This window comes from Phycodurus eques, chromosome 16 (genome assembly GCF_024500275.1).
Source record: "Phycodurus eques isolate BA_2022a chromosome 16, UOR_Pequ_1.1, whole genome shotgun sequence".
In the NCBI taxonomy this organism is placed as follows: domain Eukaryota; kingdom Metazoa; phylum Chordata; class Actinopteri; order Syngnathiformes; family Syngnathidae; genus Phycodurus; species Phycodurus eques.
Window position 1 is genome coordinate 10,010,389 of NC_084540.1, and position 25,199 is coordinate 10,035,587.

The 25,199-nt window shown below is 41.7% G+C and overlaps 2 protein-coding genes across 5 annotated transcripts in view; one reads left to right on the top strand and one right to left on the bottom strand.

The window, feature by feature from the left end:
• The window catches only part of LOC133415027 (RNA binding protein fox-1 homolog 2-like), a 59,640-nt gene extending 52,697 nt beyond the window's left edge, over positions 1–6,943 (bottom strand). The window contains 2 exon segments of the mRNA XM_061700814.1: positions 5,962–6,024; positions 6,026–6,943. Of these exon segments, the coding sequence (XP_061556798.1) occupies positions 5,962–6,024; positions 6,026–6,217 (255 nt within the window). The 5' untranslated portion in view covers positions 6,218–6,943.
• zgc:65811 (uncharacterized protein LOC393524 homolog) lies at positions 931–24,961 on the top strand. 4 transcript variants are annotated; one of them, XM_061700815.1, is made up of 10 exons: positions 931–1,044; positions 11,002–11,074; positions 12,224–12,312; positions 15,820–15,925; positions 16,009–16,106; positions 19,335–19,409; positions 19,503–19,604; positions 21,623–21,718; positions 21,810–21,893; positions 23,718–24,457. In XM_061700815.1, the coding sequence occupies exons 3-10, from the start codon at positions 12,247–12,249 to the stop codon at positions 23,919–23,921; spliced, it is 831 nt and encodes a 276-aa protein (XP_061556799.1). In that variant the 5' UTR covers positions 931–1,044; positions 11,002–11,074; positions 12,224–12,246; the 3' UTR covers positions 23,922–24,457. The 4 variants fall into 4 exon arrangements, with proteins under 4 accessions (XP_061556799.1, XP_061556802.1, XP_061556800.1 ...); XM_061700818.1 differs by having other exon boundaries at positions 934–1,044; positions 24,369–24,961; XM_061700816.1 differs by lacking the exons at positions 931–1,044; positions 11,002–11,074 and adding an exon at positions 11,951–12,036.
• The last annotated feature ends 238 nt before the right edge of the window (positions 24,962–25,199 follow it).

The window sequence follows — 25,199 nt, forward strand, 5'->3', positions numbered from 1 at the left end:
TATTAAAACTCCATGTTTCTGAGGCAGTATTACCAGTTTTTGAGATAGATAGGTATATATACCTTAAAATTAACAAGTTAAAATTTCAACTTGGCCCTATAATTTTTCAAACAAACGCATAGATCAGTCACATAACATGATGATCTAGCCATGCATATCTCACGCCCACTCTGCCTTCGCTGGGCCCGTTAAAGCGATCTGTCTGCTTAATGCCCTCCCCTAAATGAGCTTTGATCTTGTTAGTATGACACAAAGCCTCTTTACTGCCAACGATAGGACAAATCGGCTCTTTGAAACAGAGACAGAGTTAAGGCCTCTTTATACTCCCGCGGTCGCCAACACCCACATTGCATCACGTGACTGACAAATAGCCCCGCGCGGCCCCTCTGCGTAGCTTGCCGCGCACCCGACAAAAATAGGTGCTGCGCGTCGAACGCCGCGGAGATCATCTCTCATGATTGGTCTGTTTTAGTCACATGCTGTGATGACGTACCAGCGTGCCCATTGGTTCTACATATCATCTACGTTGCCACCTTCTCGATCAATTTTGCAGCATAATTAAACGGATCATCTGGTCATCTAGGTCAATTTGTTCTGACGCGGTCGCCATTGTTGTTGCGTTGTTCCTTGTTACTGAAAGGAAAGTAAAAACGGCTAACGGAAATGGGAAAAAAAATGCAGAGGAAACTCCACCCTGAGGTGTTCTATCCAATACCAGCCGTAGCGACACCCCCGACTTGGAGGAGAACTGCAGCACACTTTCAAAACTGCGTGCGTGGGTTGCGCTCGAGTATAAAGGCAAACTATGCGAAGGACACCCGCAGTGACATCAGCGCGGTCGCCGTCCGCGCAAGTATAAAGAAACCTTTAGAACTGTACTGCTATGATTCTGCCAATGGACTGCAGCTTTGCCTTGAGGGGAAGTGTCAATACTAACCACCAGAGAGGACACAGAAGACCGCTGTCCTGAGAAAAAGATAAACCAACAGGATCAATAAACAAGTGAGGTTCTCTTGTTCCAGTGATCACACGCACCAAAGGAAGGTAAGAATAATCACAAAGCATACCGGGACATGGGGGAGAATATGGGGGAGGGGTGGTAGCTTGCCTGTGAACCAAGAGTCAATTAGCAATCTGGAAATATGCCTGGGGGAGACTAGAAGGGGGGGGGGTACCACTGGACAGCCAAAGGGGAGTAAGAGATGCAAGGGGGCTATAGAGCGGGGGGAGGATAGCAAAACAACAAAAGGCAGAAGAAGCCGCCTGCAGCACTCTCATTTATTATTACAGTGTTGATTAGCAGCCAGGAAGGTCAGCGTATCTTGTACCTCACGCACTCAGTGAGAACGCTATAGTAATGACTGGCTACATCTCGGAGCATCGTCTCCACTTATCCTGAGCACACACTCTGCTTCAGTGGTGACCTTTCCACGGTCTGTAGTGTACTACGCGATTGTGTAGCAAATGCAGTGAGATCCAGCAGTAAGTCGGTATAATCGTAGTGGAGGCAGTCATAGAGGCCAATGTGTGATTAAAGGCAGATCAGGAATAACACTGAATCAGGTTTACTTGACTTTGTGTGAACAACTAAAGAGTACTGTATTTTGACAGTGAGGTTTACTCTTTCCCTGTCATTAATAAAATTGTATGTAATTTGTTCCTTTATAAGAGTCAAACTGAAAAGGGGAAAAAACAAAATCTTAAAAATTAACTTATTACGTGAAAAATACAAAAATGAAGCGTGTTTTGTCTGCTGGTCACAGACTGTTACATTTATTTGACAATTTAAACATTCACTATAATTATGCCTTTTCTTATATTATTATTATGTAATATTTTTTCTCAGATGTTGGACACATTCTTTTCAATATATACTCTGGATATACACTGGGGATATGCAATTTACAATAAGAATTATATGACAAGATTAAAAAATTTACAGAATTACATTTTCTATGGATGTTTTCTCATCAGGCAAGTGTGTACTGTTTTGCCTATTCACAAGGACTATACACCTTTTCCCATTTCCCCCCCATTTTCAGATAATACTATATGTTTTGATCATATGGGTAGAAGCAAAATCATGCATTGTAAAAATACATTATATATAGGTAGAAGGGTTTTCCAGAATTTTGAGGTCAACTTTTGGGGTGCGTATTATACGTGTGCACATCATACACCAGAAATTACGGTAACTATTTTGTATTTGACAAGGGGATATGACATTCTAAATAGTTTTTGGGGCCGTGGATCAGCGAGTTTAAATAAACCGATCCAATCACAAGATGGAGCGATATATCTATTTCAATAAATAGTTTATTTAGTGTACAAAACAAATATTTGCATTGTTACAGCAAAGGGAGAGTTTCTTGATGTTTTGTTTAAAAAAAAAACATGTCATCCGTCTTTTATTTCTCCATCTAACAAGTAAACTTGAGTCAGGTACGGTAGTAATTGGTTGTAATACAACGACAATTCAAACATTCATACCTAATTCAAGAGCATTGACATTTTTTCAACCACCCATGTAGACCCCTGCATTGTACCAGTAACTTGTATGTCGCCTCTCTAAAGTACAATCATGGAACAAGTGCTGGGCGATATGGCCTAAATTTGATATCACTATTTTTCCCCCCCTAATGTCGATAATCAATAGGACTTGATATTTATTGTATTATAGTTTATAAATGTATAAAACTGCCACTTCAACCAGACCAAACTGATTTACATTATAAAGCAGAATGTTTATTGAACAATTATAAACAAAGAAATTACTTTTCCCTGCAGGTATTTCAAAATATAATGATCTCAAAATTAGTTGATGAACCGAAATGAAAATTCTCGACCGAAACAAAAAAAAGAAAGAAAATGAGAAACCCAAGGGCGAAAACTGAATCATCGGAAGACATTATTATGCCAATTATTAGTAAAATTGCGTTTATGGCTATGAATGCAGAGCTGTCAACCTATAGAAATTCACTTCCAGAACTATTTGTCTAAATTTCCATATTTTTTAAATTACGTCAAGAACATTACTGCGGAAGTCATTGATTGTGTAGTGCTACACTCGCCCGACTTCGGTGCAGGCAGCGTGGGTTCAGTTCCCACTCAGTGACACTGTGAATGTGAGTGCGAATGGTTTTCCGTGTCTATATGTGCCCTGCAACTGACTGGCCACCAGTTCAGGGTGTAGTCTGCCTTTCGCCCGAAGTCAGCTGGGATAGGCTCCAGCGCCCCGTGACCCTGAACAGGATAAGCAGTGTTGAGAATGGATGGACATTACTGCGGGACAATTATTGCAGTATAGTAGTGTAATAGCACAAAAAATAATTATGCATACTGTTCACTTGCGCAACATAATTATTACTCTACAGTTGTAATTGTTAATATATTATGGCTTCAATATTTGTTATTTGAATGTATTTCTTAGGGTTTGGCTCTGTTGTAGGTGTTCATCACTTAACCCTTAGGTGGCAGCAATGTACTTAAACATGCCCAGTCTGCCAGAAATCAAGAAGACGACACAAAGAAGAAACATGACGTCATGTGGAACGAATACAATGCGGTGATCTGTAAATAAAGCGAATAAAAAAAATAATATAAGACTGATTCTTGGGAATGCCACACTGTGCAAACCCAACCGTCCAGAACAGTTAGCTCAAGGAACGGGGCTAGCTGGTAGCTGCTAATGTAAACAAATCCCATGAACACTTTCTATCTCGTCCGTGAAAGGCAAACTACTTATCTTCCCAGCCCGTTCACGGAGCAAACACAAAAACACAAGCGCTTCAAATGCCACCACGATCACTACGCGCTCAGCGGCATTGTTTTTGTTTTTTTTACATTATAGGCGCGGCACGGAGACACGGCTCTCTTTAACGTGATACATGCGTCACACTCGATAATGTGCTTAATCGTCAGGTGATCTTCGTCGTAACATCTTTTATACACGTTTTGCAGACTATGGTTGTTTCCAAATGATAGACGTGCCCTTTTTGGGGTTTATTTATGGCTCACTAGCCGCTAGCATCTTCTTCTCCATGTTGGCAGACGTTTTGCGGAGTAGCAAAAAGTATAGAAAATAAAATCGATTATCCCTTTTTTTTTTTCATATCGAGCAGTAATAAAACCGAAGGAGCTAAGCCGAAAGGCGAAGCTCTCAATTTACCAGTCGATCTACGTTCCTACCCTCACCTATGGTCACGAGCTGTGGGTTGTGACCGAAAGAACAAGATCCCGGATACAAGCGGACGAAATGAGTTTCCTCCACAGGGTGTCCGGGCTTCTCCCTGAGAGATAGGGTGAGAAGCTCGGTCATCCGGGAGGATCTCAGAGTAGAGCCGCTGCTCCTCCACATCGAGAGGAGCCAGATGAGGTGGCTGGGGCATCTGATTCAGATGCCTCCCTGGTGAGGTCCCACCGGGAGGAGACCCCGGGGACTACCCAGGACACGCTGGAGAGACTACATCCTTTGGCTGGCCTGGGAACGCCTCAGGATCCACCCGGAAGAGATGGATGAAGTGGCTGGGGAGAGGGAAGTCTGGGCGTCCCTGCTAAAGCTACTGCCCCCGCGAGCCGACCTCGGATAAGCGGTAGAAAATGGATAGATGGATCGATATCGCCCAGCACTACATGGAACTACTTTTTAATTCAGCTGACACGCTACTCATTGCCCATCCCAATTCATTAGACTGTATCTGCAGTCCATCATTTCCCTTTAGTTCTTCATCATGATCACAGGTGGAGGTAAACAAATTATGGAGATGAACTCCTTTCTTTGCGCAGTTCTTTATTTCCTATTAAATATAGCCTGACAATATCTGGGTGGCTCATCTTTTTCCAACTATATAGCATCTCTCCTTGTCCTCGACTATGGACCCCACCCACCCCTCTCCCTCTTTCTACAACAACACACACACACACACACACACACACAAACTCCAAAACAATACAAGTGATGGTCAGGTAAAGTTCACCTCAACCCATGCTACTTGTTCCCACATCATGTTTACTGGCGGCTTCTAACATTCTGCTATGAAGCGTCCCAAGTATAACTGCACTATACAGGACCCATTTGTCATAGCAACTGAATAGCTGTATGGCCAATTCAAATATTTTACCAGTGCTGCAAGATTCAATTACCTGCAGATGACCTCAGATCTCATCCACTTACCCTGCAGCTGCTGCTGTTTTGCTGCTCGAATATGGCAGACACAGCCAAAATTCAAGATTGTCATTGGGATCGTTGCCCAATTAAAGCATATGGGATTAGAAATGATAGGGCTGAATGTGTGAGTGAGATACAGTGTATCTTATACACACATTTATTCCATCTAAAAGGAGGTCATGAATAAGTGCGGATGCTTTGCAGTTGGGCTGGGAAAACGGGAAGACCAGCATAAGGAGGCCCTCCTGAGCCCCTCTCTCCTTTAGCAAACACCAAAAGGCTCTGTTCTTTGTCTTTCACAGTGGTGACCCCTCCCCCAACCCCCTGTCTGCCTCCCTTTTAACACCTAGCGACAATCAAGGAGAGGAGGTTGGGTGGCAATGGCTCGATTAATAGCACATGCAGAGTGTGCATCAGTTCTTGATGTTGTGACTCACTGTAAATTGCCAACAGAGTCGGTAATTGTGGCCTATGCTAATAAAATATTCCAAGCGTGCCTTGCAATATGCTCCCCACAAGACACGCAGTTGTAATGGTTCTGATCACCGCCTGTCTGTCTGTCACAGCAATGGAGCCTGGATCATGTTACCTTTGTCTGGCTCGCTCATGCTCCACACTTGAAAAGCAAGACACAATTTACGGTTGCTGCATTCGTGTACGATTGTGTTGTTGGTGAAAGAAAAAGGGGCCTGTCAAAGCATGAACATCTCTTCTCGGATGATACAACACACACTACTGAAACGGCAACAAAAGAATTTAGAGGTGACACATGAATGTTTACGTGAGACTCCTACCTGTCCAATGTCGCCAATAACACTCCCAGTGCCATCTATCCTTGGTCTTTTGCACTCAGCCCCAGGTCAGGTCAGTCAGGGCAGCGGCTGCAAGAGCGTCGGGTTCCGGGTCTCCTCGCTTCATCCCCCGGACCGCCGCCGGACCTCCGGCAGCGCTTGTATGCGGCACCGCTGATGTATCGATGTCTCTTTCTCGGTCCATTATCCCCCGACTAACGGGCAGCATAATAGATGCAACGTCGGTCGACATTAACATTGGACGGCAGAGAGTCTCCACTTAAAAAAAAAAATGTTTGGCTGTGTTTTCCCCCTTCCTTGTCCTTTTGGCGTTGTCCTCGACGAAGGATTCGGTTGAATAATACCGAAGTGACTCTAGTAACTCATCAATTCAGGTAATTCTTTTGTGTCTTACTGGGGTAGACTATTCAAGGCAGAACATAATGGCCGTGTCAGGATAATGGATAAAGCACAGCGAGTATGGCTTTTTCCATCAAGTCAAACGACGCCAAATAAGTGACCTAATTTAGTGAAGACCACACGTCCGACTCTTGTCTGCCTGACAAGCTAATTAGCTAGCTAACCTTAGCTAGCTCGCTAGCAATACATTCCGCTAGCTCTCCAAATAAACGTGGCTCGGAAAGAGCACTCTCGCTACCAAGAAGTAAGAGAAAAGCTTGGAAATTGTCCACAGCGACTGCGTGGACAGACGAGTCTTAATGTCTCCCGCGCCTAATGGTCGTTTCTCAGTAAACCTTTGTCGCTCCTACCAGGCTTTCACTTGATCCAGTCCGTTCCTTATCACGCCGTGGGCTGCTGTGGAGAGTGGATGTGGCCCCAACACGATTTCCTGCAGTCTGAATCCCACTTGGCGTAACTCCTAGTGAGGAGGGAGTCTGAGTGGGCTGATCCACGGTCAGATTAGTCTCCCATTACTGGGCAGAGCTTGGTTTGGATGTGTGGTCTGGGATCTGTATTTCCTCTCGTACTCTGCTCCTCTACTTCGCACAACCATTTCAGTCAGCTCCCCTCCCATTCCATCATTTTATTTTAATACCGAGACATCATTTGATTATTTCCATTACGTTGCTGCTCTTGTTTGTTGCATCTCCCTCATCGAAATAAAAATTTGAATGGTGAAATAGGATTAATAAATCAAACAATAACTAAACAATAAGCAGAAACACCTATCATTGTCTATAACTTTATGTAAATTGTTTTGTTGAGGGCAATGTTTCTACGTGAAGATTGGGAATGATTACATTTAAGTCAACTGTACTGTATTCCTCGCTTTACGACGGGGTTACGTTCGTACGGCGGCGATGTAACCGAGAGTCGCAGTTAAGTCGGGACGCGTCACAGACAATCTTATCATTACTAAACTACGCTTACACTGTATTAAAGTCATAATTACAATACATATTTGAATGAAAAAACATTTTTAGCAGTAAATATAAAATAACCAAATGAAAAACAGTAGGCCTGCGGCAGTAACTGAGTGTGCTTTCTTATATCGAGTGACGTTTGCAACATGAAATGTCGTATGTCGCACGTAAAATAAAGCCACTCTCGATGCTGCATTATCATGTTTGTAATGTTTGTGCGCCTCCTGGTGGATCGTAAGCGACAGTTGTTGTGTGAAATGTGTGTAGACCACTCAAATGAGAGCGCCAGAGAGAGAGAGAGATTTTGTTGAAATGTGTGTAAAAACAGCTCAAATGAGAGAGAGAGAGAGAGAGAGAGAGAGAGAGAGGACACACATGGTATTTCCTCTCCATCACACAACCTTTTCTTACGGGATCAAATTTGCCGAGATCCTTCACCTCAGTCGCCTGCCTCCTAGCAGATGATGATTGGTGTCCCCGAGACAAGCAGCCAATGCGTAAACGTGTGTGTGTGTGGTATTTGTCACAGTGACTCACTCGATCAAGTACCGCTTCTCCCCTGCTACCTATCCCTCTGCCACCCACTGAACCTATCATGATGGATGGCATGAGGTCACACCTACACTTCGCTGACAGTGGCACTATACTGACCATTATTGTCTTCATGCAGCCATACACACTCATGGCTCATGCTGCAAATGTGGACGGTCTCATCGCAAGATTGACATGCTTTGCCCTTGACCTGCGATGCTAAAGACAATTTGCTTGAGAGCTTGCAGTCATTGGATGTGTAGTGGTTTCCATAATGATCATACACTACTCACAGAAAGTTAGGGATCTTTAGCTGGATGGACTTACTGAAAAAGCTTAAAATGCATTTAACCTTTACATATGAATTTAATTTCAACCTTTCTCTAAACTTTTGCATGCGTATGTCCAAATGTTCAGTCTTTCACCATAACTTGCTGTTCTCAACAAAGAACCGAATGGACCAATACATTTCCTGGTTCAATGAGAATTGTTTTTCAAACATTGCGAGGCTTCAAACAGGATGTTCTCCATTGGGAAGTTGTCACTGAGCTTGGAGTGTCACACTGGTTGCTACAGAGATACAGAGTGATTGGAGGAGTCACAGAAAGTTATAGAAGTGACAACCTTGGAGGAAAACAAAATAGTGAAGTGAGGCTAAAAACGACACATTCCTCCAAGTTCACCTAAAGATTATAGTGGATTTTAGGGTCATCCTGGAATTTCACCTGAAAGCAGAATACTGTATCCCTAACTTTTTGTGAGTAGTGCGTATGAATGGAGGTAGAGGGTAGACCTCCACCATGGCTGAACTGTTAGTAAAAGTGAAAAAGTGAAATGTTGGTTTGTCTGTTTGTTAGTTAGCTTCTTTCTGGTCCATGGAGGATGAAAATCAGACTGGAGGTGCCATTGTGATTTTGGCAGGGGAAGGGGAGGGTGGGTTTAGTGGGGTGGGGTGGTCAGTTCAATTGATGCCATACTGACTCAAATGGTAAAAAAAAACAAAAAACTATCTCCACCCTTGTCCTGGGCCTTATCAAAATAAATCTTTCTCTTCCTCTAATGCACCATAATGCTAAGTTCTATGTGGAAATGTTTTTAATATGTTTGTCATCCTGCTAACTGTATGTGCCCTTTTATTGAATGGTTTAAAAATGTAGATGATTACAGTGAAAAGGGTCATGATGAAAATATGTTGACCAAAAACGTGTCCCTTAAGTGACTCTTTTTTTCTCTCAGGGGTCCCAACTTCATGGCGGCCAGGCGTGCCAATATTTTTAAGACAACTATGAAAACACACATTACATTTTTTTTTCTTGACTGTCTGACATGAAATCAGACTGTTTTAGGTCAATTATTATTACCAAAATTACCAGACTTGAATCTGATTAAACATCTCCGGGGAGATCGGACAATGGCTTTCCACTGATACCCCCCATCCAACTTGATTGAGCTTTGAAGGTAATGCGAGGAGGAATGGGCGAATTCCCCAAAGATGCTGTATGTGTGCTAAGCTTATGGCGTCATATTGCAAAAGCTATCTAACAAGGCATTTTACGGCATGACGTCGGTGTACTTCTTGTCTTAGAGCAGGCTTTTCCAAGGTTTTTCAGCTCAAGACCTACATTAGAAATGCGGATCCTCCTCAGGAGCCAACACTGCAAAAATATCAAGTATTGCTGAAACATTTACATATACATTAACGATAAAGATCACAATTAACGTGAAAAAAAAATCCCTTTGCCAAGTCAAAAGTGTGCATCAGTTGAAAACATTTACTCCATCCATCCATTTTCCGTACCGCTTATCCTGGTCAGGGTCACGGGCATGCGGGACCCTATCCCAGCTATCTTCAGGAGAGAGGTGGGGTACACCCTGAACTGGTCACCAGTCAGTCACAGGGCACATGCAGACACAGACAACGATTCACACTCACATTCACACCGTCACTAAGTGGGAACTGAACCCACGCTGCCCACACCAAAGTCAAGCGAGTGTACCACTACACCATCAGTGACAACATTTACTTGATCCATCCAATAAAAACTGACCCTTAATTTTGGAAAGGCTTCGATTATAGTACAGTCCTAAAGAGTCCAGTCAGTGTCATGTGATGCAACACAGGTTGTTCAAAAGACCTCACGACAATAGACGCTAGCACAGCAGACCTGGAGCCACAGTCTTGCGATGACAGGCTTCTTGGCAAATGACATGATGACGTGCGGCTGCAAGAGTAACTTTGGGAGTTGAAGATCTGTGTAAAGACTGGAACCAGATGTTTTGCACAGATTTTGAGACTGAAAGAATCATCTCCCAGGGTATCATGGGTGACTGTTGACTTTGGGGTGGAGTGCTCAAGGGGCGTGGATGTCTTTTTTTTTTTTAAGCTTGCATTGAGGTTTTCAGCCAAGCCTTTGTTTCCTTCAGCTCGCCCAGGCCTCTAAATACAGACTGTTATCCTGTTCAGAGTCGCGGGGTGCTGGTGCCTATCTCAACTGACTTTGGGTGAAAGGCAGACTGCACCCTGGACTGCTCACCAGTCAATCACAGGGCACATAAGGAGACAGAATCAGAATCATCTCTATTTGCCAAAAACACACAAGGAATTTGTCTCCAGTAGTTGGAGCCGCTCTCGTACGACAACAGTCAGTCAATTGACATAGAACACTTTTTGAGACATAAAGACATTGAGAAAAACAGTCACTGAGCAATAAAGGGTTGCTCGTTATCTGGTAATGCCGGTACATTTTTTATTTTCTTTTTTGGACCATTGTGCAAAAAGATGCAGAGTCCTCTAGCACTTAGAGCAGTTCGAATGACTAATATTGTAATAGTCCGGTGCAATGACCATTGTGCAAAGGGCGCCGAGTGAAAAAGTGAAACTTTTAGATAATGCTCAAAGAGGGCAGACGTTATGCATCTGTGGCACGCCATTATGGCGTGAATGAATCTATAGTGCGGTACATCAAGAAAGAGAACGCAAACATCCGCAAAACTGCTTCAATAAGGAAGCGAAACGTGTGGTAACTCCATGTAATAAGAGACGGGGTTATGTCCTTGTGCATGGGGAATTTTGAAGCAAAAGAAAAAACAAAGAAAACAACTACCCTTCACCGTGTTTGTCTCCAAGGTAAACCCCAGCTACACCATCAGCGGCTCCAGCAGAAGAGTCTCCGAGTGAACCTAAAGCCTCTACGAGTCAAGTGAGAGCCTCTCCTCCGCCACCAACATAAGCCTCTTCGCCTCTCTCGGGAGGCAATGTTGATGAATGTTAGTTACTGTATAAGGTTTTATAATTCAAGATTTAAGATTGAAGTAAACTGAAGCCCAGCGGCACGGTGGACGACTGGTTAGAGCGTCAGCCTCACAGTTCTGAGGACCCTGGGTTCAATCCCCGGCCCCGACTGTGTGGAGTTCGCATGTTCTCCCCGTGCCTGCGTGGGTTTTCTCCGGGCACTCCGGTCTCCTCCCACATCCCAAAAAACATGCATGAATTGGAGACTCTAAATTGCCGTAGGCATGACTGTGAGTGCGAATGGTTGTCTGTTTGTATGTGCCCTGCGATTGGCTGGCAACCAGTTCAGGGTGTACCCCGCCTCCTGCCCGATGACAGCTGGGATAGGCTCCAGCACGCCCGCGACCCTAGTGAGGAGAAGCGGCTCAGAAAACGGATGGATGGATGAACCCCATCACACCAGTCCTAAAATCTCTACACTGCATGGCTTCCTGTGAATCAGACAACTCATTTTAAAATATTACTGTTTGTCCACAAAGCTCTGAATGGAAGCTCTTGGATCTAAATACGGTATATTCAAGACCTTTTCCCTTTTGTGATTCTAACCTGATTTTATGTTGGTATATTACCTTGGTTTCATCTTTTAATTGAATCTCGATTTTGATTAGTTGGAGATGTGATGCCACAACTACTATGATGGCCGAAGTCGAAGTTAAGAGTGCCACTTGGACTGCACTACTGTTTACTTACGTTACGATTCTGGCTTTTGGAATGGATGTTTTCATGCGCAACCGCCTTACGTAATCGTTTGTTTTGTGTCGGCCAATCGCATCATTGAACACGCCCTAAGAGGCGGGGATTAACGTTCCTTGGGTGGTTAGAGTAGAAACAGTTAACAGAGGATTTTGACTCGGTCTTTATACCACACAGGTACGGGGAGAAAACACGGACACGAATATAATTTGCAGATGATGTGCGGCAAATATTGACTTTGTGTTTTTAGTGCTTATACGCTAACGATGGTCTCTTAATTGTAACAGCGTGTGTTGCGTATGTATATGAAATGTGTGTATTGTTACAAGTGATGCCCTAACCACGTGCTTAAAACGTTTTACAGACTCGTCGCATCGCAAAGGAGTCATGGCTTTGGACGGATGCGGCCTCGTTTGCAAATACATCCTGTTGCTCTTCAATCTGATCTTTGCGGTAAGACGAATTTAGGTGTCTGGGATGTATGAAGGTGGTCGTCACAGTCGGTTTGCGTGGGCCACCATCAAGCCCACGAACCACAAAGTGCAATAATCAGTTCGACAGTAAATCAATCAGACTGAAAGTTGCGTCTGGCCTCAAAATTGTATCGATAGACGATGTTAAGTGAAAGTTGAGACAAAAAAAAATAAAAAAGGCGGAGCAATTGCGTGGGCTGGACTGCGCTGGTTAGTTTCGTTTCTCTTGAAAAGTGGCTCATGCCGTTTGACTCTTTCTTGTTTTCTCTCTGTCTGTCCCCTCAGTACTAAGGCTTATTGCACAAGAGGCTTAAAAGACAAATCACGTATTCCCCATCAAGACGCCCACCATTTGAACAATGTTGCATGTTAAACGCAGAGATGGCAAAGTGTAGATACTCGTGTTAAAAAAAAATCTCTTTTTTTTAAGCCGCCTGTAAAAGTACGTAATTCAACTCCTTCACTGAAAAAAGTAAAGAAATTACAGACTTTGAAACGTACATGTACAAATTGTTATTATTATTATTATTATTAAACAGTTGATTAGCCTATATATAGCACTCGTTTTGATGACTTGCCACAACAAAAAGTACTTCGGAAGACAAAATGGTTTCCCTTCTATGGCGCTTGTATTGGGAAAACCAAAATAATCACTGGACGTTTGATCAAAACAACGCGTTCACCACATGGCTGTGCTATTGTTAACGTTGTGAACTTGACTAACAAAAGAATGCTCAATTAGCTAATGATGTATTTCTTTAACACATAAGCGGGTGGTTTGACTTTGGCTCACACAAGACGACACATATTGCCATGAATTATTCTGACAACATCAAACAATTCCCCCCATTTGCATTATTGCGGTCATGCCAACCTCCACTCGTAAAGTAGCAGTCAAGCCAGCCGCCCCTAATTTTGTTCATACTAGGCATTACGGTAATAAGTCGCCAACTCGTGGCGAAGCCACCTTCAAAATAAAAGCTTCCCAATAATACGGACGTCAGTGCTCTTCGGTTTAGGAATCCAACCAGCAAAGTTAATTTGAATCTTGAGATACATTAAAAAATTTACTTTATTTGATATCTTACGAAAAATAAATGGTAATGGACTGCACTTATATAGCGCTTTATCTACATCATCGCAGTGCCCAAAGCGCTTTACAAAGACTCACTTTCACACACATTCATAAACCAATGGGCGACTGCTGCCATGCGAGGCGCTGCCAGGCCCACTGGGAGCAAATTAGGGTTCAGTGTCTTGCCCATTTCGACAATGCGGACAGTCGTAGCAGGGTTTCGAACCTGTTCTACCTACTGAGCCAAAGCCACCCCAACATAATCCCATTGGTATCGCAAGACAAGTCCAGATCTGTGTGACAGACCACCAAGGACTCCACGAAAAGAGTTTTGATGAAGATCTGATATTGTATTTCAAAATAAAAATCTCTGAAAACTGCATATTTTGCTGTCATTCCCCCTGACCGAAAAAATCTGTTAAATCTTTTTAATGAGATATCGCAACACCAGTCCAGTTTTGGGGGACACTACACCACCCTAGAGCTCCAACAAAAGAGGACCCATCCAAATCGGATGTGGCATTTCAAAATAAAATTCCACTGAAATTGGTATATTTCACTGTCATTACCACGGATTTTAAAAATTCATTAAAAAAAAATCTATGAGTTATCACACCACCAGTCCAGTTCTGGGGGACACTGCACCACCCTAGAGCTCCAACAAAAGAGGACCCATTCAAATCTGATGTGGCATTTCAAAATAAAAGTCCCCTGAAATTGGTTTATTTCATTGTCATTGCCGCGGATTTTAAAAATTCATAAAACAAAAACTGAGTTATCGCAGCACCAGTCCAGTTCTGGGGGACACTACACCACCCTAGAGCCCCAACAAAAGAGGACCCATCCAAATCTGATGTGGCATTTCAAAATAAAGTCCCCTGAAATTGGTATATTTCATTGTCATTACCACGGATTTTAAAAATTCATTTAAAAAAATCTGAGTTATCGCAACACCAGTCCAGTTTTGGGGGACACTACACCACCCTAGAGCTCCAACAAAAGAGGACCCATCCAAATCTGATGTGGCATTTCAAAATAAAGTCCCCTGAAATTGGTATATTTCATTGTCATTACCACGGATTTTAAAAATTCATTTAAAAAAATCTGAGTTATCGCAACACCAGTCCAGTTTTGGGGGACACTACACCACCCTAGAGCTCCAACAAAAGAGGACCCATCCAAATCGGATGTGGCATTTCAAAATAAAAGTCCCCTGAAATTGGTTTATTTCATTGTCATTGCCGCGGATTTTAAAAATTCATAAAACAAAAACTGAGTTATCGCAGCACCAGTCCAGTTCTGGGGGACACTACACCACCCTAGAGCCCCAACAAAAGAGGACCCATCCAAATCTGATGTGGCATTTCAAAATAAAGTCCCCTGAAATTGGTATATTTCATTGTCATTACCACGGATTTTAAAAATTCATTTAAAAAAATCTGAGTTATCGCAACACCAGTCCAGTTCTGGGGGACACAACACCACCCTAAAGCTCCAACAAAAGAGGACCCATCCAAATCTGATGTGGCATTTCAAAATAAAAGTCCCCTGAAATTGGTATATTGCATTGTCATGAGCACGGATTTAAAAAATTCATAAAACAAAAACTATGAGTTATCGCAACACCACTCCGGTTCTGGGGCACACTACACCTCCCCAGGTCTTTAGCAAAAGAGGTCCCATCCAAATCTGATGTGGCATTACAAAATAATTTTTATTTTGAAGGTGGCTTCTCAGCGGGCTGGCGACCTATTACCGTAATGCCTAGTATGAACAAGATTAGGGGCGGCTGGCTTGACTGCTACTTTACGAGTGGAGGCTGGCTTGACCGCAGTATTGCATTGCTTCTCCGAATCTGTACTTGAGTTGTCGTTTAGTTTTGTTGGTGTTTATCTAGCTGCCCCTGCATTTTGTCTGATTGGGGTCATCCAGCGGCATGGTGGACAACTGGTTAGAGCGTCAGCCACACAGTTCTGAGGTCTGGGGTTCAATTCCCGACCCCGCCTGTGTGGAGTTTACATGTTCTCCCCGTGCCTGCGTGGGTTTTCTCCGGTCACTCCGGTTTCATCCCACATCCCAAAAACATGCATGGTAGGTCAATTGAAGATTCTAAATTGCCCGTAGGTGTGAATGTGAGTGCGAGTGGTTGTTTGTTTATATGTTCCCTGCGATTGGCTGGCAACCAGTTCAGGGTGTACCCCGCCTCCTGGCCGATGATAGCTGGAATTGGCTCCAGCACTCCCGCGACCCTTGTGAGGATAAGCGGCTCAGGAAATGGATGGATGGATGGGGTCATCCAAAGACTTTCATTTTTGTGGTGTGCCTTGACAGCTGACCATACAAAAGGATGCAAAAAATATATGAAGCCAGTGTACTCCATATGAACACGTTTTTGCTGCTTTTGCTTTGCAGGTGCTGGGTTTTGCCTTGTTGGGCCTGGGCCTGTGGCTGAGGTTCAGTGACAACACCAGACCAATCTTTGAAATAAATGCCCTCAACTCCAGCACATTTGTCTTGGGTAAGTTTGGTGTTTGTCCTTTGACCTGACTCAGGGTGTGTTTGTTTCGTTCACTTAAATCTGCTCTCTCCTTTTTGATGAAGGTGTGATTTTACTGATAGCACTTGGCACCGTGATGCTGGTCGTAGTTACGGTTGGAGACTACGGGGCCTGTAGCGAGAAGAAATATGCTCTCCAAGTGGTGAGATGCTTTTCTGTTTATATCATTTAAACTTAATGTAGACCTATTGTGCTAGGGATGGGCTACATGGCCTTAAAATAAAATGTCAAATTCCACCCCCACCCCTCCTTTGTTTACAGAAAAAGCTAATAACAAGGACTTTATTCAAAATAGCATAATAAAATGAGCCACCAAATTTCATTGCTTGGCTGGTCCATACAGTATGTCTTACATTAGCTCTCACAATATTTTTTTTCAGAGAGTTAGTTGTACAGCTGATGCAAAGCAACAAGCTATGAAGCACATACTGTAGCTCGGGTCATAAGTATCCAACATGTCAGTAAATCACTGCTTTTGCAACATATAAATGGGCACCATGTGTCTCTGCACGATTGACTCATGGAAAACAACGAGAAATTATTCTCCCCATGTTATCTGTTTCTTAGCAGGAATTAAACACGCAAGTCGCCGTTTTTGAAAAATAGTCGCTAGAGCGGGTGGAAAAGAAAATCGGATACAGTAAGTTGGCAACACTGACTGCTTTTGTAAACTAGCTCCTCTCTGTTTGCAGTCAGTGCACATCAGCGGGGATGCGCTTTTAACTAAAAAAGTCCTGACAAATGCATTTGAATTAATCTATAATGAATTGCCAAGCCTTATATTATACATTGTTTTCCCACAATTCACCACAGTTTAATAAAAGGTCTCTTGACATTCTCAATCACAATTGCAGCACAGCGTGGTTTTGTTTATATTTGCATGAATTAAAATGAATATCATTTTGTTGCGGTAACATGAAAACACAAAAGAGATAACCAAAGAAAAATATTCCCAACATTGCTGTACTATGAGTTCCTTGAAAACGTTAAAGGCTTTGCCACAGCTCTCCATGATTTGGGAGGCTTTCATCCAGAGAGAGGTTATCTTGTTTTCATGGCCACATTCCCGGTATTATCGATCCTCGGGAGGAACAGCTGGACAAATGAACACATTTGTGTGAGAATGTTGTATTCTTGATTACTTTATCCCTGCACGCACGTTCAAAGTTTTTAACATGTTCAGGTGTCTAGGCATGTCCACCAATATTACAAACTCGAAGTACAGGTTTATCTCAACTAAATTAGAAACTTCTGGAAAACACAATTTATTTTAGTAGTACAAGTCCAAAAAGTGGCTCATTATAAAAATTCACTACACACAGAGTGACATTTTTCATGATTTTATTTTTTTACATTGATGATTCTTGCTGACAGCTAACAAAAACCCCAAATTCACCATCTCAACAAATATGAATATTACAAAAAACACTTGGAAAGGAATCTGCCTTCTGAAAACTATTTTCATACAGTTTGTGTTTAATGAATCTATAAAATATGTGAGTTTCACTTTTTGAGTTGAACTACTGAAATAAACTATTCTATGATATTCAAATGTATTGTTGCGCCTGTATATGATCCTGGGTAGCCAAGAATTATTTTTAAGGAAAATACAAACCTATAGTAATAAAAGTTTACTTTATTAAAATAGCATAATCAGTGATTTGTGTTCAGATATACAAACATTTTGGTAACCGGCCCAATATTTATTGAACATATTGTAAGGTAGCATGTGTATTGTTCCATGCCATCTCCTTCCCCCTTTCGTTCAAGTTTATAAAATTACCATAATTACTCATGTATAATGCGCACCCATGTATAATACACACCTAAAAAGTTGACCTCAAAATTCTGGAAAACACTTCTACCCATGTATGATGCATTTTTACAATGCATGATTTTGTTTCTACCCATATGATCAAAACATGAAGTATTATCTATCTGTATTTTGTTAGTTTTTTCAAGGAATTATTCTGAAGTTAACCACTTTATTTGAACACGTAATGCTTTTTATTTACTTGCTCTTATTTTGTAATTCACAGCCCTGCTTTTATTTACTAAATGAGAAAACACAGTTGTGCGCATATGCTCTTAAACTCTTAAAAGAAAACGTGAAGGACCAGACGAAACACATTTTATTTTATTTTAAAGGGATTCAAATTAAACTGTCAAGCATTTCAGAAAAACATTATCATTAAACAAAACATAACCATAAAGAAATGAATGATAGTTGTTGCTCAGTTATCGGTTGTATTTAAAAAAATAAATAAATACAAATGTCACAATTTCTGCCAGGGAGTGTAAACTTATGAGCACAACTGTACATATATGCAGTCATGCGTACGTACCCCTGTCATATTGGAATGGAAGTGTAGGCTACACCTTTTTATAACCTCTAGGTGACTGTGGCATACTAGAATGAAAGTGTACCAGACGAAACACATTTAATTTTATTTTAAAGGGATTCAAATTAAACTGTCAAGCATTTCAGAAAAAACATTATTAAACACACATAACCATAAAGAAATTATTGATAGTTGTTGTTCAGTTATCAGTTGTATTTAAAAAAACAAACAAACAAAAAACAATATTTCACAAATTCTGCCAGGGTATGTAAACTTATGAGCACAACTGTACATATATGTAGTCATGCGTACGTACCCCTGTCATATTGGAATGGAAGTGTAGGCTACACCTTTTTATAACCTCTAGGTGACGGTGGCATACTAGAATGAAATTGTACACCTTTTTCGTAACCTAGGGGGCGGTGGCATATTGGAATGAAAGTGTACAGCTTTTTCATAACCTGTATATGGCGGCATACATTTATAAAATGTGTGAGGTTTTTTTCACTATCCCCTATACCAAGGTATTATGCAAACTATTGACTTGACATTTATTGGGGGGGGGGAAATGGGCATTATACATGAGAAATTACAGTACCTTTATTTACAGTATTAATTCTCATGGTCCGTTAAATAAATTGTGATCATTTTCAACATACAGGAGTTACTTGAACCACACACAAGTGAAATCATCTCAAAACCATGTTGGGAAAGCCCCAGCACTACAGATGTTAAAACAAGTTACCCTGAAAAACGGATAACTTGTTGATAAGTTTGTGTTTGAATAAGTGTGTGGAAGGGGAAAAATGCATTTTCTCCCTACTTTCCTGTTAACGTATAGAGTAATTAATAAACTGCTCTGAGTATGCCGCTGCTATTCTATGCCACTAAACTACAACAATAACCACATTAATTACATGGTTAAATTAAAACCATGCATTTTATGATTATATTTCATAGAATGCCGTGGACGATCAATGTGAAGTCATCCTCAAGTGACACTGCTAAATATCAACTTGCTCTTTCAGTTCTCTGTTCTCTTGTTCATCCTGGCGGTTGCCGAGACCGTTGTTGGAGTGCTCGCTTACACATGGAGGGAAGAGGTACTGGTGACCAGCAAACAGAGGCTTAACAAATAGAAATCGGATAATTCAGTTAACCTTTATAAGCCTAAACGTTTTCCCTGTCATTTGAAGGTTGGGATGAGGGTTGTGGAGTTCTACACGAGCATCTATACTTTGTTTGCAGTCAGCGGAGACGCGGGCATTGGTGTCACACTAATGTTCATTCATAAGATGGTGAGAACAAACGCTCTTCTCTAAAATGCTACTTGATTTTTGTCATCTTATTTTCTCTACTGTTTATTGAATTTGCGCCAGTTATGTAATAAAACTTACCTTAAGCACACAATGGAGGACGAAGACCAGCTCTCATGGTGCAGTGCTTTTCTACACCACTACAACCACAAACACATGGATGAACAGGACAACAATTACCGTATTTTCATGACCATAGGGCGCACCGTATTAAAAGGCGCAGTCTCAGTTACGGGGTTTATTTCTGTATTTAACACACGCATATTATTGGGCGCAGGCATGGTAAAACATTTGCTAGCTTAAAACATACGGTAGCATGCATGCACGCTAAAACAATGTTTTTAAAAAGGCAGCGGGAGCAAAACTGAGTTCGGTTGTACTTTATTGAAGTTTTTAACAATGTACTAACGTTATTTTTTTATCAATCCTCATCCACAAATCCATCAAAATCCTCATCTTCTGTATCCGAAATGAACAGCTGGGCAAGTTCTCCAACAAACACGCCGGGTTCCCTCTCGTCATTGTCGGAGTCAGTCTCGTTGCCGGGGGGCTGTTCAGCAATGATGCCGGCTTTCGCGAAAGCTCGGACAACAGTCAAAGCAGATACCTAAGCCCAGGCATCCACAATCCATTCACATATGGTGGCGTAACTAACTTGGCATTGCCTCCCAGTCTTAGTTGAACTTGATTTTTCACAGCGGCTGTGAGATGGGCGTGCTTGGAGTCACAGATCAAAAGGGACGGTGACGCGTGGGAAAAGAAATCCGGTCTCTTGACGTACACCTCACTCAGCCACGCTCTCATTTTCTCCTCGTCCATCCAGCCCTTTTGATTGGCCTTAACAATGACTTCGGCTGGAAACCTTTCTTAAGGCAGCGTCTTCCTCTTAAAAATCACCATAGGTGGCAGTTTCTGTCCATTACCATGGCAACCAAGCACAACAGTAAAAGCCAACTTCTCGTGCCCCGTTGTGCGTATCGCTACCGTGGTGGTCGCCTTATTCTCTACAGTGAGGTTCACCGGGATGTCGAAAGTGAGCGGCACCTCGTCCATGTTGGTGATGTGGTTGGGCTGGATGTATTTGTCGGCAATCTTTTTATTGCAGAAGGAGCGGAAGATGGCCAGCTTTTCCTTGTAATCCGCTGGAAGTTGCTGCGCCACGGTAGTCTTTGCCCGGATGGATAGATGCCACCATTTCATAAAACGAAAGCACCAAGACGGACCTCCTTGAAAATGTTCTATTTTCATTTCTTCTGCAAGCATTATTGCTTTAATTGAATGGTGACTGTAGAGACTCTTCTCCCGGCTGTTCTTTGCTCATTAATCCATTGGCCACCTCGCCTTGTTTCCGCGGAAACTCAGCTTCGTCTTCTTGACTTGGCGAAGCTCGTTTTCCTGCTTCCTCCACTTGCGAACCATGGATTCGTTGATCTTGAATTCTCTCGCGGCTGCTCAATTCCCATTTTCCGACGCGTAACTGACAGCTTGCAGTTTAAACTGTGCTTCGTAAAAGCGTGTCTCTTCGTAGGTACCATTTTCGGGGGTCCTTAGCCAAACCGATGTTGTTTTGCACAATGCACATACTGGCGCTATATACCTACTGGGGGCGTGGCTTTATCGTCCTCTTTCACGCGCACCCTTCCCCCTTTAATGTCCGCATGCTGTCCTCAGTCAAGTCCGCCTTTCCTCTATATAAGCAGCGTGTCGGCAGGAAATGCTCCCAGTCACTCAAGTGGAGCGCTCATCACACACACAACAACATTTATAGATTTTGGAACTCGGTGCACACATAAGGCGCCCTGTCCATTTTGGAGAAAATTTAAGACTTTTAAGTGCGCCTTATGGTCGTGAAAATACGGTACTGCTGATTGATTTGAGTGGAGTGGATGCTGCTTACCTGCACGCAGAGAAAATATCTGGAATCAGTTGCTCAAATTTTCTCACTCGACAGTGATAAGAGATCATCTGTTTTTAACACACCTTCATCTTCCTCCGTGTAGCTTCACTGCTGTGGTGTGACAGGGGTCACGTTGTTGGAGGCTGTTTCACAGACCTGCCCCGAGCCAAAAAGCTTCTTCGAGAACATTGCCATGCCTGTAAGATTGTCCCCACAGAGATTTCTAGGTGTCACGTTTTCCTATTATATCGTTTGTCCAAATGCGCTCAGTGTTGGCTGTCTCCTTTCAGACATGTCCTGGGGTCATCACTGATTTCTTCAACAGCAACGCACCTATGGTGATGGGCATCTTCATTGGAACTGGAGCTCTTTTGGTAAGCAAAATGTTTAAAAGTTGAAAATCATGCAACAAAGTGGGACGGGGGGGGGGGGGGGGGGGGGGGGGGCGGGGAATATATTATCAAAATTGTATTTGTATTAAATGGATGGTTAGGGTTAACCCGAACCTTGTGGGCTACATACCCGCTGAGTTCTTTACTCCGATCCACTGAACATATTTATGATCAAGAGTCCTGTAATATTTTTGCAGTCATTTAACCTTTTCCCTTAAAATTGGTTAAGCAAAATGTTGTTTTTCTTTCATTCATTTAGTTTATTAAATAATTGGCTATTTGATTGATTGTAAATAAAAAAAAAAGTTCAAATTAAATCAAGTATACATTAAATAAATAAATATACATTTACATATTTTACTTTTTTTTTTTTTTTTGTATACCTTATCTGCAAATGGCGTGGTCCATCTATGTTTTAAAAATCAAATGTGGCCTTTGAATGTAAAGGTTTGCCCACCCCTGGTGTAAATTTAACATGTAAGCCAAGTTGTCTGGGGTCATTTACTGGCTGAAAAATATGCCTTTTCCACTTTTGACAGGCTGAGTCAGTAAGTAGCACATTTGAAAAATTTCTACAAACATCACTTTATACAAAAGAGCTGAAAAGGTTAGAAATTATTATTTTTAAAGATGAATGTATAACATACTTTATACTCTTTTGCATTTGCACCCTTAATATTTTGGAGTAAATTTAATCATACGTATTTTTTCATACGTCATTGACAAACTAATTTGTTTCAAACCCCAAACTGTTACCATCATAAAACCTTTAATTGTATAGGCAATGTTTAGTTACAAATCATTTAACATTATTGTATAATTACAGTATATGTATAATACCTATAGTTCATTAACTAAGTTCGTCTTTAAAAATGCTCTTAACCTTAACAAATTGGGTAGTAAACCTAGCATCTCTGATGCACCTCACACATCTTATTCTCCAATAACAACAACAACACAAGTTTAAAAATAAATCAATGATAATCTCTACCTCACAGTTTTGAGGTTCATGGCTCAAATCTAAATTTGGGCCTTACTGTGTGGAGTTTGTATGCTCTCCCCATGCTTGTGTGGGCTTCCTCCCACGTTCCAACAACATTCATGTTGGATTAATTGAAGACACTAAATTGTCCTTACGTGCGAAGGTGAGTGTGAATGTTTGCTTGTTTATATGCTTTGCCGACTGGCTAGCTACGGGTCCAGGGTATACCCTGCCTCACACTCAATCATCTTAGAGAGGCTTCAGCTCACCTGCAACCCTAATGAGGATACACAGTATAGAACATGTATGGATTGATTTACAGTATACAGCACCTTTCAAGGGACCGAAGGACTCAACAACTGGAACGATGGTTGTAACAGCAAACGGCATTTCTAGAGTATTAAAAACGTATAAATGCTGCGATTGGCTGGCGACCAGTTCAGGGTGTACCCCGCCTCCTGCCCGATGACGGCTGGGATAGGCTCCAGCACGCCCGCGACCCTAATGAGGAGAAGCGGCAAAGAAAATGGACGGATGGCTAACGTGTAAATTGGCATACATTTAAACCCAAATTAGATATGATCAAATGTAAAGAAAAGATAGCGATGCAGTGTTACCTTTTTAAGACGTTGTATACCAAGGTGTAACGGAAAGAAAAAAATAAATCCTACTATGATAAAATATGAGAAACACATTTTAAGAGACAGCTTCATGGTGGAACGAAGTCATGTTCAAAGTTCTAACCAATTGAAACTCTGTCCCCCTCTTTTCTTTCATCAATTTCAATCATTTTCTTGCCTTTATTTCTTTCACCCCTTCCAAAGATCATTGCTCTCATATGCAGCATGATCCTCAATCAGAAGCTTCATGTGTCCAGCTCATCTCCTCAGTACATCATGTTGACCAACGCTGCGCCGTCCCTGCCCAACGTTTCCCAGCATGGACATGTCTCCAGCTTGAACCCTGACCAAGAACCAGCCCTCTTCACCCCTCTCACTGAGGGCAATATCACTGTGGTCCAGACTTAATCTGCTCCCATTACAATTATTGACCCTATTCCACAATTGAAAATAAAAGCTTCTCCTGGTAGGAGCTGGGATATCACATAACCTACAACCTATATAACCCGCTGCTGAAATACCTTTACTTGCATTAGCAACTACGACAAAACAAGTTACATCAATGACATTAACAAGGCTACCCAATCATGGCATGATAAAAATTGAATTTCTTTCTGATAAGCACTTGCATATATATTTTAAACACTTTCATGTTTCCTTTTTATAAATAAGCCATTTCCTTCCTGTTCATGATCTACTATCACTACACTCTGTTCTAAAATGTCATACAAACACCCAAGTCCAGACTCAATAATATTTTCACTCTCTTTGTATGGCAAGTTTAATCTTAGCTTTCAGAAGGGGGGTCATTTATTGCTTTATTTTCCCCTCTACTTTCTATGTCGTGCATGACAGATCACTGCTCTGGGGTGTGCCATTATCCTCTTGAGACAGATCAAGAAAGACCTGATGGCTGCCGCTACCCACTACTCCGCTGTCTACTAGGTGGAGGATTCCAATTTCAGCCCAGGCTCTGCATCAAACTATCATTTGCACGTGTGCTTTTTTTCTTAACTTCCGACATGATACTTTTATATGCAAGCGCTTGCTTTGAATCACCATTTATCACATTAATATAGGATTTACATTTGAAAGGAAAGCTACACTGAAAGTTGAACCAATCATATTGGATTAAACAAACTACAAAAAAAGTTAAATATGTCCAGAATAAATTACCCTCTGTACTGCTTTGGTAGTAGTTATACAATGAGTTTTATTTTTGCACCTTGAGATATGTCAGATTTAACACCGGGCAAAATAAACCGGTGCTAACAACATGTCATATTTTGTTCGTTTGGGGAGATATTCCTGTAGAAGACTTGCTGCTACTCAATGCCTTGCTAATGCAAGGCATTGTGTTCTTTTTCTGTTTTAGAAACTTTGTGTTGCACTATATTGTTAAGACTTTGCTTTTCCTAAAAAAAATAAATTGCCACTTTGTTATACTATGGAAGTGATTTCTTCAACAATTACCGATTTAATTCCAAAGTGTGTCATTCAAGTGTGCTTTTAATTTACTGCTTGGAACAAAATGTTTAATATATATATTTTTATATATATATATATATATATACACACATATATATATATATATACATACACACACACAAAATTCAATTTTTACAGCTTGTTTTGAAAATATAGGCATAATGTACTCCAAACATGGCAATGTTTAATATGTTCTCT